Here is a 12,852-nt window from a genome sequence, read left to right on the forward strand (position 1 = left end):
TTTCTACTATTTTTATTGCTGAATCTATTTGGGAAGTTTCCACTTGTACAGTCTGTGTTCCCTCTGCTGCATTTTCCAGCATGACTCTGGGCCTGTGCTGTCAGATGGATCACTGGCAATAGGGCACACAGCCATATTTATTTCTTCTAATTCCTTAACCTCAATCATTTCTCTGATTTGACTTCCAGTGCTTCTGGGGAGGGGAACAGTGAGTAGTTGTCTTCAGGGCCGCATCACTGAATGAGGGGGTCTGTCATGGTGTTCTTGTATTACATAGGTGCAAACCCACAGTGTTTTAAATAAATGCACCAGGTTATGAGTGACCAGATGTGAGGACATCTCCAAGACTTTAAATACAAACAGAACAGTTATCTCTGGAGCAAAGATTTCAGAGGTGAGCAACACCCTCCCCATCCTATCCATGAAGTACTGTATAAGTTGGCAGCCAATTGCAGCCCCAGTGCAGCCAAATGGGAGGGCTCCCTGTTCTATTTTGCATGGCCCTGCGTAGATGTGGGAGACTGAAATGTCATGTCTGCTGCATGTTCCAGCTTCCGGAGCTGAGTCAGGCAGTTCTCCTAGGACAGAGTACTTCAGCCTCCCTTGAAAACTGGGCACAGTTGTAGGACGTCTCATTCTGGATACCCAGACTATATTAATCACTGGGAAGATCTTTGCATCAACGGCCTCATGTGGCTTCCCCTCTGCCTCCCTCCTTGCACACCCACTGTATTTGTCACCATGACAACTGGCTGCCCTTTTGTTATAGGTTTCTGTGAAATGTCATGTATTGTGCACTGCTGACAACAGCAGTGAGACATTCTGAGAACGGGACACAATGATCCGTGGTCCCATATTTGCCACTTTCATGAACTTACTGCAGTTCTACAAGATTAATTAATTCGGGTACTTTAATTCATTCATGCCCTTGGAATCACTTACTGAGAGGTCTTTGCAAATCAAACAAGGTTGTGGAGGGATGATTTTCACATTACCGGTACAAAGAAAGACAGAAGAAAATGGATGCATTTTAAAACATCTGAAAAGATCTTAGATTTACCAACTAATTCCACATTAAATGGATTGAGAGGACTTGTGAAGGTCGCTTTGGAAGTGACAGTGGGTTGGGGTCACCAGCATGGTGAGTTACCTCTCAGTGTGGCGTACAGGGGAGGGAGATGGGGCTGACCATCAGTTCACTTTTGCTTAACCTTTGACAGCTCAGTAACTAATGTAATCCCCATTCCTCTCCTTCCTAAAATAATTAAATGAAAGAAAAATGGGAACTCGGTCTCATGAAACAGGATTGGTGTTGTATGAGGTGGTCTTTCCCAATCCCATCCATAAAGGAAGTGAAGTCTTACACTTCATCACATTTACTGAATTTAGTACTTGCCAGGAGACCCGAGTGTGGTTCTTTCCTCCTCGAGATGTGCTCTGCTCACAGTTAATTCGGTTTCTTTTGATTAATTCCTTTGGAGTTTGTGCCTGTTCCTAGGATATATGTTTCAACAGGCCTAAGCGTAACCTTTCTGAAAAGGGTCAGGCACAACTGAAATAGCTCATCCAATTTAAGGTTTGAAAATAAGCCTCACTCAAATCACTGAGGAATGTCAGCAGGAGGTGTTTTTCTGTGCTTATTTACAGATAAAAAGATCTAGCAATAGTTCTTAGACATTAATAGAATTAAGTTGCTGTGTGAACACATTTAATCTGGATGTGACTTCAGCTGAACCACTGTGGAAGTGGATTAAATCCAACCATGTGAAAATATTCTTAATACGGTTAACTCTGTTACTGCAAAATAACCATTACTATTAGAATTCACATCCTAGGGTTTTTTTTATTCCCAAGTTCTTTGCCTGCATATCTTTATTTTCTTTTATTTGTTCTGACAATATTGAGTAGTCCCAACTAAGACGGAATCACTGCCACCCATCCCCACATCATGGCCATGTTGAGCTTCCCTGTGCTGAGGAACTGCAGCACTGCTGCTGACCCCTTGCTGCTGGGCTAAGCTCATCCAAGTGATATGTGGCTCGGTGCTTCAGGGTCAAGCCTCTGGCATAGAAAAAAACAGTAACTTCCTGGCTTTTGGAGGAGCCTACTTCAGAAATGAGAAGTACAGACTGTGTCAAATTAGCAAAGTTTTGGCTTTTCTCCCACAGAAGGCAGCAGCAGCAGTCACGGGTAATTATATTCTGTACAAGGAGATAACCTCTGGCTAGAGAAGTTTTCAACAGAGAAGAGAAAAGCAAGAAAGGAAAAAAAAAAATAATACAAAGGCAGGTTGCAGGGGAAGAAAAGTTTTCAGTGAAGTACAAGTGTTAGGAGAGGAAATTTTTAAAAAATGATGCTGTTGTTTCTGCTGTTCTATTGGTGGCTCTGGTCTTTGTAAACAAGTGGCGGAGTGGAAGTTATAGATGATATCTCGATGCTTTCCCAGCCCCATACTAACTGGTGTGTGGGGCATGGGAGCACTGCCAGCCCTGCAGGATCCTCATCCTCCTGCAGGCACCGCCTGCTGAGGCCAATGAGCAGGGCATAGAGGATGTTTCCCCTCTTCTGATGTTTCCAAGGCACGTGGCATGGCACAGCATGGTGCAGAGCAGCAGTCAGAAAATGTGGCTTCACTTACGAGTAACAAGCATAGAATCAACTTGAAGGATTGAGGTGGCAGTTCTTTGGGTCCTTCCACGTGCTCACATTCCTTTTGCTACAGAGCGTTGCTGCAGGGTGAAACAACTGCAGCACTAAATGCCTTCCTCCTCCGAGCCATACAGCATCAGTGAATATTGCTGGGTGTTAGAAACATACAGCCCTGTTACAGTGCTCCTGGGACACCCACACATATTAGATACATAAACTGTTGTGCTGCTGTGTGAAGCTATGTGACACGGCACATGGGGAACCTAATTGCACCCGCTGGCCACTGCCACATCAGTAGCTAAGAAATAGTGCACATTTGGATGTTTCAGTCTCTGAAAGGGTGTACTCGTTGAGTTATGCTTATGGCTGTGTAGTCTCTGCTGAATTACCATTTCCTTTTGATCTGCACTAAAGAGAGCAACAGAACAGGTATAAGTATGAGTGTAATGGATAGGTGCGGATCTCTGCATTCAGGTTCTTGTTTGCTTTCTTTCTTCCCTTTTTTCAGTTTCTTTCCTCCTGACATCAGGATATTTTTAGTTCTTCAGGGCTATATCTTTTGCATCAACAATACAGGAGAAACTTAATTTTAATCTATATCTTAAAGATGGTGTGTGCACGTGTGCATTTCTATGCAGTAGCATATATCTATGGTTACTATGTTTTGATCATAGAATCATGGAATAACAGAATGGCAAGGGTTGAAAAGGACCACAACAATCATCTACTTTCATGTGCAAGGTTGCCAACCACCGGATCAGGCTGCCACATCCAGCCTGGCCTTGAATGCCTCCACGGATGGGGCATCCACAACCTCCTTGGGCAACCTGTTCCAGTGTGTTCACCACCCTTGATCAACACCATTGTAATTCACTATAGGAAACTGAGATACAAAGGAAGGAGAAATATCTTTACCCAGATAGGACGGTGCTGTTTCCCCATCTGCCACTTATCTTGTGCTGCATTGTTGTGTTTGGTGTCCTGACTCTTTTGGGTTTGTTCCCCGTAGATCATCTTCAGGAAGATCAGCGATGTCAAGAAGGAAGAAGAGGAGCGCATGCGCCAGAAGAATGAGGTGACACTGAGCATTCCTGTAGACCACCCTGTGCGGAAGCTCTTTCAGAAGTTCAAACAGCAAAAGGAGATGCGGAATCAAGGCTCAACCCACATCGACCCAGAAAGGAACCAGCTTCAGGTGGAAAGTCGGAGCGTGCAGAATGGGGCCTCCATCACAGGCACCAGTGTGGTCACCGTGTCTCAGATCACCCCCATCCAGACGTCCCTGGCTTATGTGAAAACCAGTGAGGCGGTGAAGCAGAACAACAGGGATGCAATGGAGCTCAAGCCCAACGGGAACGGAGATCAAAAGTGTCTCAAAGTGAACAGCCCCATGCGGATGAAAAATGGAAATGGGAAAGGGTGGCTTCGACTGAAGAACACGATGGGGACCCACGAGGAGAAGAAGGAAGACTGGAACAATGTCACAAAGGCTGAGTCGATGGGGTTGCTCTCTGAGGACCCCAAGTGCAACGATTCAGAGAACGGTGTAAATAAAAACCCACTGAGGAAAACAGACTCTTGTGACAGTGGAATAACAAAAAGTGACCTTCGCTTGGATAAAGCCGGTGAGACTCGCAGCCCCCTGGAGCACAGCCCCATTCAGGCTGATGCTAGGCATCCTTTCTACCCTATTCCTGAGCAGGCCTTACAAACCACACTGCAGGAAGTCAAGCACGAACTCAAAGAAGATATCCAGCTGCTAAGCAGCAGGATGGCTGCCCTTGAGAAGCAGGTGGCAGAAATTTTAAAAATATTGTCTGAAAAGAACGTACCCCAGGTCTCTTCCCCCACATCCCATTTATCACCCCAGCGCCCCCCCCAGATACCTTGCCAGGATATTTTTAGTGTTTCAAGGCCTGCATCACCTGAATCAGAAAAAGATGAAATCCACTTTTAGCATATACCTATGTGTATATATGTATACAGTATATATGCAGAGGTGTATATATACCTTTATACATATATAGGTGTGTGTATAAGGTAAATATATATACATATATATTTTCACTTGCATCCAATATGACTTGAACACACCAAGGATTTTGATATGTAAATATTGCATGTCCAGCTGGATTCTGGCCTGCCAAAGAAAACAATTATTAACATAGATATTGCTTGTATAATATGCAGTTGACTGCATGCACACTTTACATTTATTTATAATCTCTATTATGTAATAAAAGAACGACTTTTGTTTAACAAAGGCAATGTACTATTTAAAGAATCAGGGTCTAACCTGCCAATATTGCCATGACAGTTTTGATCTCAGGCTGGGTGAATTGAGCTTTTACTTCCTCACTGTCTTTTCTGCCAAGTTAGGCAGTAAGTTAATGTGACATGGAAGACATGTTCAGGCTTCAAGTAGCACCATTTCCTGGTATCATTCCACTACAATATACTCTGTATTTGGTAAGAAGTCCCCCTACTCCTCCTGAAGGGTGGGCTCAGCTCAGTTGCCAGGGAAGGGCACCATGTTCAGTGCTGAAGTAGATCACTGGAGTTTATTCATGTGGATGTTGTGCATGCACAGCCTTCTCTTTCAAGTATCCTCCTGCTCTTTTAACATCGTAAGTAAGACATAGTAATGGTGATATATGTAATGAAATGCAACAAGCCGAAGCTCTCTCAGCTGCACACCCTGTCTATCTGGGGGTAACATCTTTATGAAAAGCCTTCTTTTATTGATGCAGTTTTTACTGAACACTTAGAGTGACATTATGTAGATTCTCTTTGCAGCACTTGGCGATGGTGTCCGCTTCTGTCAGTATCTTCATTAGGATGTCCTGTTTTTCTGAGGTTGCTCTCCCTCTGTCCCCTTTGTTGCCTCTGGCAAAACGACTTTGAATGAGGCCTGAGCAAGGGAGAAAGCAGTCGCGCTTCAGCTGCTCAGGAGCCTCAGGAGCAGATTTCGGAAGTTATAAGGCTGCAGTGAATCCCCTTACACTCTCTTTTCTGACGCTGTTTATCCATCTGATGCTACCTTTGAGAAAGAGAGAAAATCAACAGCCAGGATGAGAAGTTGGTGATGGTGAAATTCCCTTTGCCTCAGGCACTCAGGTGATGTTGTGGTAGGAGACTGGTGGGTGTGATGTGGGGAAGAAGTCTTTCTTGCCTTGGGCTCGATGAAGGTTTCGGTGAATGGGATGTTCACATTTGAGCACAAGCTCTCTGCACCCACCCCACCAGTTGTTAGGCATATTAAAGACAGTAGGTCTGTCTTAGGTGCTTAGACCTTCCTCTTGGCTGGCTCCAGTCAGCATCTCCCATTCTTGGTCTGTGCTCAGCCTCCATCTCTGCCACTTAGGCTGATGCAGAAGGGTCATGATGGCTTTGCAGGGCATGCTTTTGCATTTGACCCTGTTTATTTCTGCTACTGGGAGCTGAACTCTTGGACTGTGAGTCTACACTTGGATAAGGTGGGTTTTTTTTGTCTCTTTGCACTGTCTGAGAATTTAAGCAGAGAAGTACTGGCAGCAGAAGAGGCCATCATGGCAGATCTACTGGTGGCATAGCAGAGTGCAGTGACTCTTTCAGAGAAGGACATCTCTACCACACTTCAATGGCCTCTTGCAGTAAAGTCCCCTGTTTTCAGAAGTGCCTCAGGTAAAATGTGTACCAGCCACAAGGCATCACTATCAATCAAGTAAATAAAAGGCATGTTTATAATCAGTGGGCATCTTTACCAGATATTTTACTTCACATTAGGAAACTAAGTTGAACTAGATGACTTCTTGAGAAACCAAAAAAAATCCAAAGCCAACAAAAAACAACCAACAAACCAACAACATCTGTAGTAGTGCCAATTAGGAACTTGCATCTTTGGGTGATCATATCTCCTACAGTGAAATCCAAACCCATAAACTACAAAAAGATTCTAAAAAAGCCAAAGAAGCCATTGCTTCTATTGTGTCAGCTTATGGAAAGAGGACAGTGATCTTTCTCTTTTGTTATTCCTTTCTGGCCATTTCTGCCTTTCAGTTTCTTTCTTCTGGGAATTATAGGAAGAAGGAAAAACAAACAAAAGTAAAATCTGAAAGGGACAGTAAAACACTGTAAGGGACAGGTCTTCTCAAAGGCTGGTTTAGCCTGCTTGCTCATCATGCTTTCTGCAGCTGCAGGTGCCAATGTCAAAAGGGGCAGCTGTATTTTGCGGCTGCTCTTCAGACACAAGTACAAATCTGCAGCCGCACTTTGGTCAGCAGGGACAATCTGCACCCCCAGAACAGAACTTCCTGAGTCCTGCTGTAAACCTTCCCCTGGTACTCTGATAGAGTTGCGCGATTGCAGCCTTCAGGAGTTAAACGGTTGCTGCAGGCTGCTGAAGCAGGCATGGACCTTGGGGGGTACAACTTAAGTGCCGAGGTTTGAAGAGGTGGCTATTGTTGCCTGGCTGGAGCTGTGGCTCAGCCAGACACACAGCAGTTTACCTCCCTCTGCCCAGAACTGCCCAGTCAATAGCTGAGCCACGAGGCTGCCTGGGCTGTGGTTGGGTCAAGTTCCTCGCATGCATGAGTATGCCCTGAAAGAGCCGGCTGAGTGGTAGGGATGACTCTGTTAGAAAGCGTTAGCCTTAATGGCATTCCTCTGCCTTTGTGAAGGACTTTTTCTGTTTCTCTGTAACTGATACTAACTCTAGCTAGAACTGCATGGCATGCAAAGGGATCTCTGTTTCAGTTTATTTTGCAAGTCAGATGTAACTTTGTGCCACCTTACAGTGAGAGATCATGTAATAGGATTAATCTAACCTTGAAAATTATTTGAGCCCGGAATGTCTATTGCAGTTCAAGTGCAACTCTACTGGTTGAAACACAAAAATAATGTAAAATAGCAAGTTCCTGAAACAAATGCAGCGTTTCCAGGGTCACTTTGCTCTGACTCTGATATTCTGGTGTTGTCTATTGCAAGTTCGGTGGAACTGGCTGGTGCCTTGCTCAGTCAGTAGTGTGATGGGTGTCTTGCAAACAACAGAAACTCTTTCTGCATATGGGCTCTGTGTGCTGGGGTTGCAGCTGGAGCTACAACTCCAGTTGCTGCTATGCTGAAAATACAGTTCTGAAGCATTTTGGAGCATAACGTGTTGTTTCGTGGAGTTGTTACCGGGGCACTTGTTCAGCTTTCCCACCTGCTAACAGCAGTGCATGGTGTGATCCAGCACACTGTCAGCTGGAGCGTCCCTTTCCTGTTCAAGAAGCATGAGTCCGTGTTGCATTCAGGCTTCACTCAAAGCAACCACTGTATTCATGCAATAAGGGACCACATGTGTCCCTTCCACTTATGCCAGCAGCCACGTGCTGCATGCAGGGAGCTCTCAGCTGCATGCTTTCCTTTCCTGTAAGAGCTGCATAGATGTACAGATGTTCCTGCCACGTCTGGTACTGGTGTTCATAGCACGTACAGTGTGCTCCGTGTGTTCCAAGCATTTTACCCACACACAAGTGGATTTTATCTTTCTGGATAAGATATGAATAGAAATAAAACGTGTAAACATTTTCCAAGGCATATGAACTAGAATACTTCAAATAGCATTTTTGTGTGTAATACTACCTATATGAGATAGAACAGCACTTCTGGCTAATAGCTGAAAAAAATAACTATTGTAGTGGAGATAGAGAAGGGAAGTATCCCTCAGTTCTTCTGATTTTGTGTTTGTACGTCCCCTTTTCCGTGTTTTTGTCTTTGCCAGGGGACTGGGGTTAGAGCAGAGCTGGCTCTGGCAGTGACAAGCTTTGCCGATTTTTTCTTTTCCCTGTTCTGCAGAAGTAGCACAACTGTAGGGATTTGAAGCTGCTGGCACTGATGTTTGGGTTCATTGCCAGATCCAAACTGAGTCTTCATTCACCACCGTGAGGAAAGCAATCCTGTTACACAGGCATGAGCTGAAGTTTGAATCTGATGAACGTATGGGACCATACAGTGTGTTTTGGATTCCAGGACAATTGTAGAGAACTGCTGGCTGCAGAATTAATGTTGCACTATTTACAAGCAATGGGCAGTCACTCTGGAGGTAACTGAGACTGTCGTGCAGACTTCATCGTTTGCATGGGTCACAGAAGAGATGTGTTCATAAAAGAGCTTGGAGGCTTTTTTGGGAAAAAGACATCCTGAGCTGGAAGGAGAAAATCCACAAAAGCCTAAGGTTTAATGTGCAATTTGGGAGCGAGGAGGAGGAAGTGGGATGCATTACAGTGACTTGACGCTTTCTTACTTGGGTTTGGAGCATTTGAAAAACCCAAAGCTATCTTTTTGGATGTCACAATTGGACAGATGACTATTTGTTAAATATTTTTCCTCAGTGAAGTGCCATCAAAGCAATAGCCAATTTTTAAAAAGCTTTCAAATAGTTTCCTAAGGAAGACAGTTTTTACAGATTTTGTTACAGTTGTTTTTAGCAGGCTGTATCTAAAGGCTTTATTTGATCCTTTTTTTTGTAGCATAAGCTTGTGTTAACACATGTCTTTAGGTCCATAGATCTGTTGTGCTTTATAATCTTGCTGCCAACATAGTTGATAGGGAGTGTTTAAGAAGTGGGGTTCCTTTGGAGAAAAGCATCTCATCATGGTACCCTGTGCTCTGTGACTCCAATCCTGAGCTGTGAGAGTTAAAAAGCAGTAGTTTACATTTGTTTTGGCACTTGTGCGTCTGCACTGATTCCCTTTAGGGAATTTAAGGAAGGAAATAGAAGAGTTGATGCAGTCCTTTACCTGGATGACCCCACTCTTTACCTGTATGTGTGCCACCAGAGCACCTTCCTATGGTGCCCACAGAAAAGGAAGGTTTGATCAGACTGCTCTTTGACATCTGAGAATAGGTTTTGTCATTTCCCCTTACTTTTTTTTCATACAAGCAACTAACATGATCTCTGATTTTTTTTTTAATTGTTTTTAATGTGTTGACATTAATTTAATGTGTTGTTTACAAAATACATTCTTAAAGCAAATTGCTGAATGGAGATAAAATAGATAAGAAGAAAGAACTGTCTTGCTTTTTCTGGCAGAAAAGCAAGAGATGTTCATACTGACATAAAGAATATTGTGCAAAGATCAACGTTGTGATACCCAACAAATGACAAAAGGAATAAAATCATCCTTTCTAAGGGTGCATTTAATAGTACAGAAAATTGACCTTGTGCTGTGCTATGGGACAGATGACTTATATTGATTTTGAATATTCAGATGATACAACCATTCAAAAAGGGCTTGTCCAGCCCATATGTTATGTTGATGTGCTTCCTGTTGCAAAGCAGGTGGATTCAGGCATCTGGGGCAGTATATTTCCTCATCGTTTTCTGTTCAGAGATGTAAGGTTGCTTGGCCCACAGTCTGAGGCCACTGGTGTGCGCCCACACTGTCACTGGCTGTCTGCCACAAATATGTCAATTAGTCTTAATTAAAAGCTCTATAAAAAGGACTTTGTATTAGCTTGGGATCAGCCACCCCAGTGACATGCCTGTAAGTTATCTGGTTCAGCGCAGATTCAATTCACAGTCATCAATGGCAAAGTTTGTTTCTGCCTGCCTGCCAAGGATGTATGGACACATCATAGGTGTATATACCTGTCCATTTGCAGTAGAGACAGATCTGGCCCTTTTGAGTCAGGTGTTTCAGACAGTTGGAATAAATTGTTCTCCAGAGGTGTCAGTCTCTAACCACTTACAGTAGAGTAACGAGTTCAGATTAGACACTTGATTTGTAGGCTGCTGAAGGGTAGGTTAAGGGAATCCAGCCTATAACTCAAGCTCCCAGCCTGATCCCATTTGTATGAAAAGGTGCCCTAAAAGAAACCACTTACCATCTTTCCATCACAGAGGCACTTTCATGCAGGTAAAATTGAAATGCCTCAGCATGCAACCAGAAACAAAGTGTACAGCTCCTAAGCTGCTGAGACAGCTCCCTAAGAACACTCAGGTGCTTGGTTCTTGGCCAATGGTGATCAGATTTTTAACTTTTTACTCCAATACCTTTGTATGGTACTCCAGGAACCCTCATTTTCCCGGGTATATGGCTATTGTGATGCTCTCATGCAACAGCAAGGTGTGGATGGCAATCACCCATCACTTTTTTGGACCCATCACTTTTTTGGACAGTGCCATCTATTTGGGATCTTTGCCTGCTGTAGAGCAGTAAGAATGCCAGGAGTCTCATAGCTGGGCTGTGTTGTGCTGTGGAAAGAGGCCCAGTCTTGGAAAAGTCCAACAGAGGGAAAAATATGTGCTGGAGAGCTTCCAAAGTAGAGAGTGACTGAGCATCAGGTATTACCCAGCCTGAGCAGAGCCATGGCTCTGTATTGTGCAACATGGGGAGAGAGGAGGGAGAGAAGGATATAAAGAATGAGGGTCCACAAATGGTCACATGTTGTTGAAGTTGTTTTTTATTAGTCTCTGTGTGGTAGCTGTTGGTGCTTTGTAATTTATTTATCTGGAAGCTGGCAGGCTCCTGTTTAGTCCTAAAGTTCTATGGGCTGTGTGTCATCACAGCGAATGGGCTCTGCCTTTGAAGCTGACTCTACTTTGAACAGGAGCAAAGAATTTCCCAGCAGTCCTGCCTGTGTTTTTGTATCATTGGTGTTTCTGGAGGTTTTAGTAGCGCAAATGGGAAGTGAAATATGAGAGTTCTTGGTTACGTCTCATTATCTTCCAGTTTTCAATATAAACTTATTGAGGAATGTGTTGTCAATTTTCAAGGTAAAAAGTGCTTCTAAAAGCTGATACTTATCAAGCAGACACCAGAGAAATTTGGCATGTTCTGAAACTACACCATTTAAATGAATTAAACCCTTCACTGGGTATCAGCTAACATCCACACTCAGTGCCAAATGCTGAGAAAAATGTCTTGGTGACCATGCAGTTTCTGGAAGCAGTGGACTAAGACAGATACTTCTGCAACGTCAACTCCCTCTTCCAGCCTCTTCTCCAGCCCATTGAAAGGTGATTGTAGTGTCTAGAAATGCCATTAAAAAAAAAAAAAAATCAGTAGTATTTGAGCTGATTTTCAGTGTTGCACTGGCAGAGATCCGTGGGCTATTCTTACTCCTCTGAATTCAGCCTTCTGCTCTCATTGTTGGCATGTTGACACCATTGCTCAAACAGACTGGGCCTGTCCATAGGCTCCATAGGGTCTGGGAACATCTATGAGGCCCACGCACATCCCTAGAGCCTTCTCCAGCCCCATTCCTAAGCTCATCTCCTGTTCTCTTGGTGTGATATTACAGGTTCATCCCAAGTTTTCTCATGGCCCTTTTAGGTTTAAATGGAAAACTGCTTTTCTAAACACTGACTGTGTCTCCATGCTGTCTTGCAAAGTTATTCAAAAAATCCTTTCCAAACCACAGCTTAGCATCGAGTTTCCAAATAAATCAACCACACCAAGGCAAGCCTTCTTCCATTCTCAGTACATTATTTTATTAAACAAACCTTATTTTTTGTTTTATATTGGGCACTTATTTGCAGTCTTGAGTATTGTAGTGTCCCATAGGGATGGCAAGGACTGTAGTGTTAATATTTTTTAATGAGCCCATCTAATGAGAAGGGGAACTCAAATGAGACACCAGCTTCATGCTCAGTCCAATATCTGCAACTTGTGACTCTTTTCTCTGTTTTCCTCCTGCAGTTACACCTTAGTTGAAGTTCAGCACTGGCAGCACTTTGAACTGATGCCATGCAGTGCTATTAAAGGTCCTCTTCATTTCCTCCAGCTGATCCTAGGGCTCTGCTCATCATTTCCTTGTGAGTTATGCAGGGATGCTCAGGTGCTTTCCTGCCCTGGACTTGTCTTCAGAAGAATTACCTGATTTGTTTCACCTCTTTTCTCTGTTGTTCTTTGGTTTTCCTAGAACAAAAAGCATTTTTTTTGTGTGTGTTAGTAGATCAGGAGAAGATGTTGCAAGCCAGCAAGGAGCAGCAATGCCATACACTTCACTTTCAGGATGATGGACCACTTGAGGTTGCTCTCAGGACCTTTAGTCTGAGGTCACAGTTCAGACTGTAAATTAAGCATCTTGCCCAAGCTCTCATGGAAAAAGGAGTTTTCTTCTAAAGCAAAAAAAAAAAAAAAAAAAAATTGTGTTCTGCTTTTAATTATTCGTCTGGTGTCCCTGCAGGATTAATTACTGCTGCCTTCACTTATATCATCAAAAGCTGTTTGGCCA

The 12,852-nt window shown here is 43.5% G+C and overlaps 1 protein-coding gene across 1 annotated transcript in view; it reads left to right on the forward strand.

Moving 5' to 3' along the window:
• The window catches only part of KCNH5 (potassium voltage-gated channel subfamily H member 5), a 142,277-nt gene extending 137,671 nt beyond the window's left edge, over positions 1–4,606 (forward strand). Inside the window, exon 11 of the mRNA XM_042814238.1 lies at positions 3,659–4,606. Coding sequence (XP_042670172.1) covers positions 3,659–4,606 — 948 coding nt within the window. The remainder of the gene's footprint in view (positions 1–3,658) is intronic.
• The last annotated feature ends 8,246 nt before the right edge of the window (positions 4,607–12,852 follow it).

Source organism: Centrocercus urophasianus, unplaced genomic scaffold, assembly GCF_019232065.1.
Source record: "Centrocercus urophasianus isolate 14NV4802_14NV808 unplaced genomic scaffold, USGS_Curo_1.0 seq_14, whole genome shotgun sequence".
In the NCBI taxonomy this organism is placed as follows: domain Eukaryota; kingdom Metazoa; phylum Chordata; class Aves; order Galliformes; family Phasianidae; genus Centrocercus; species Centrocercus urophasianus.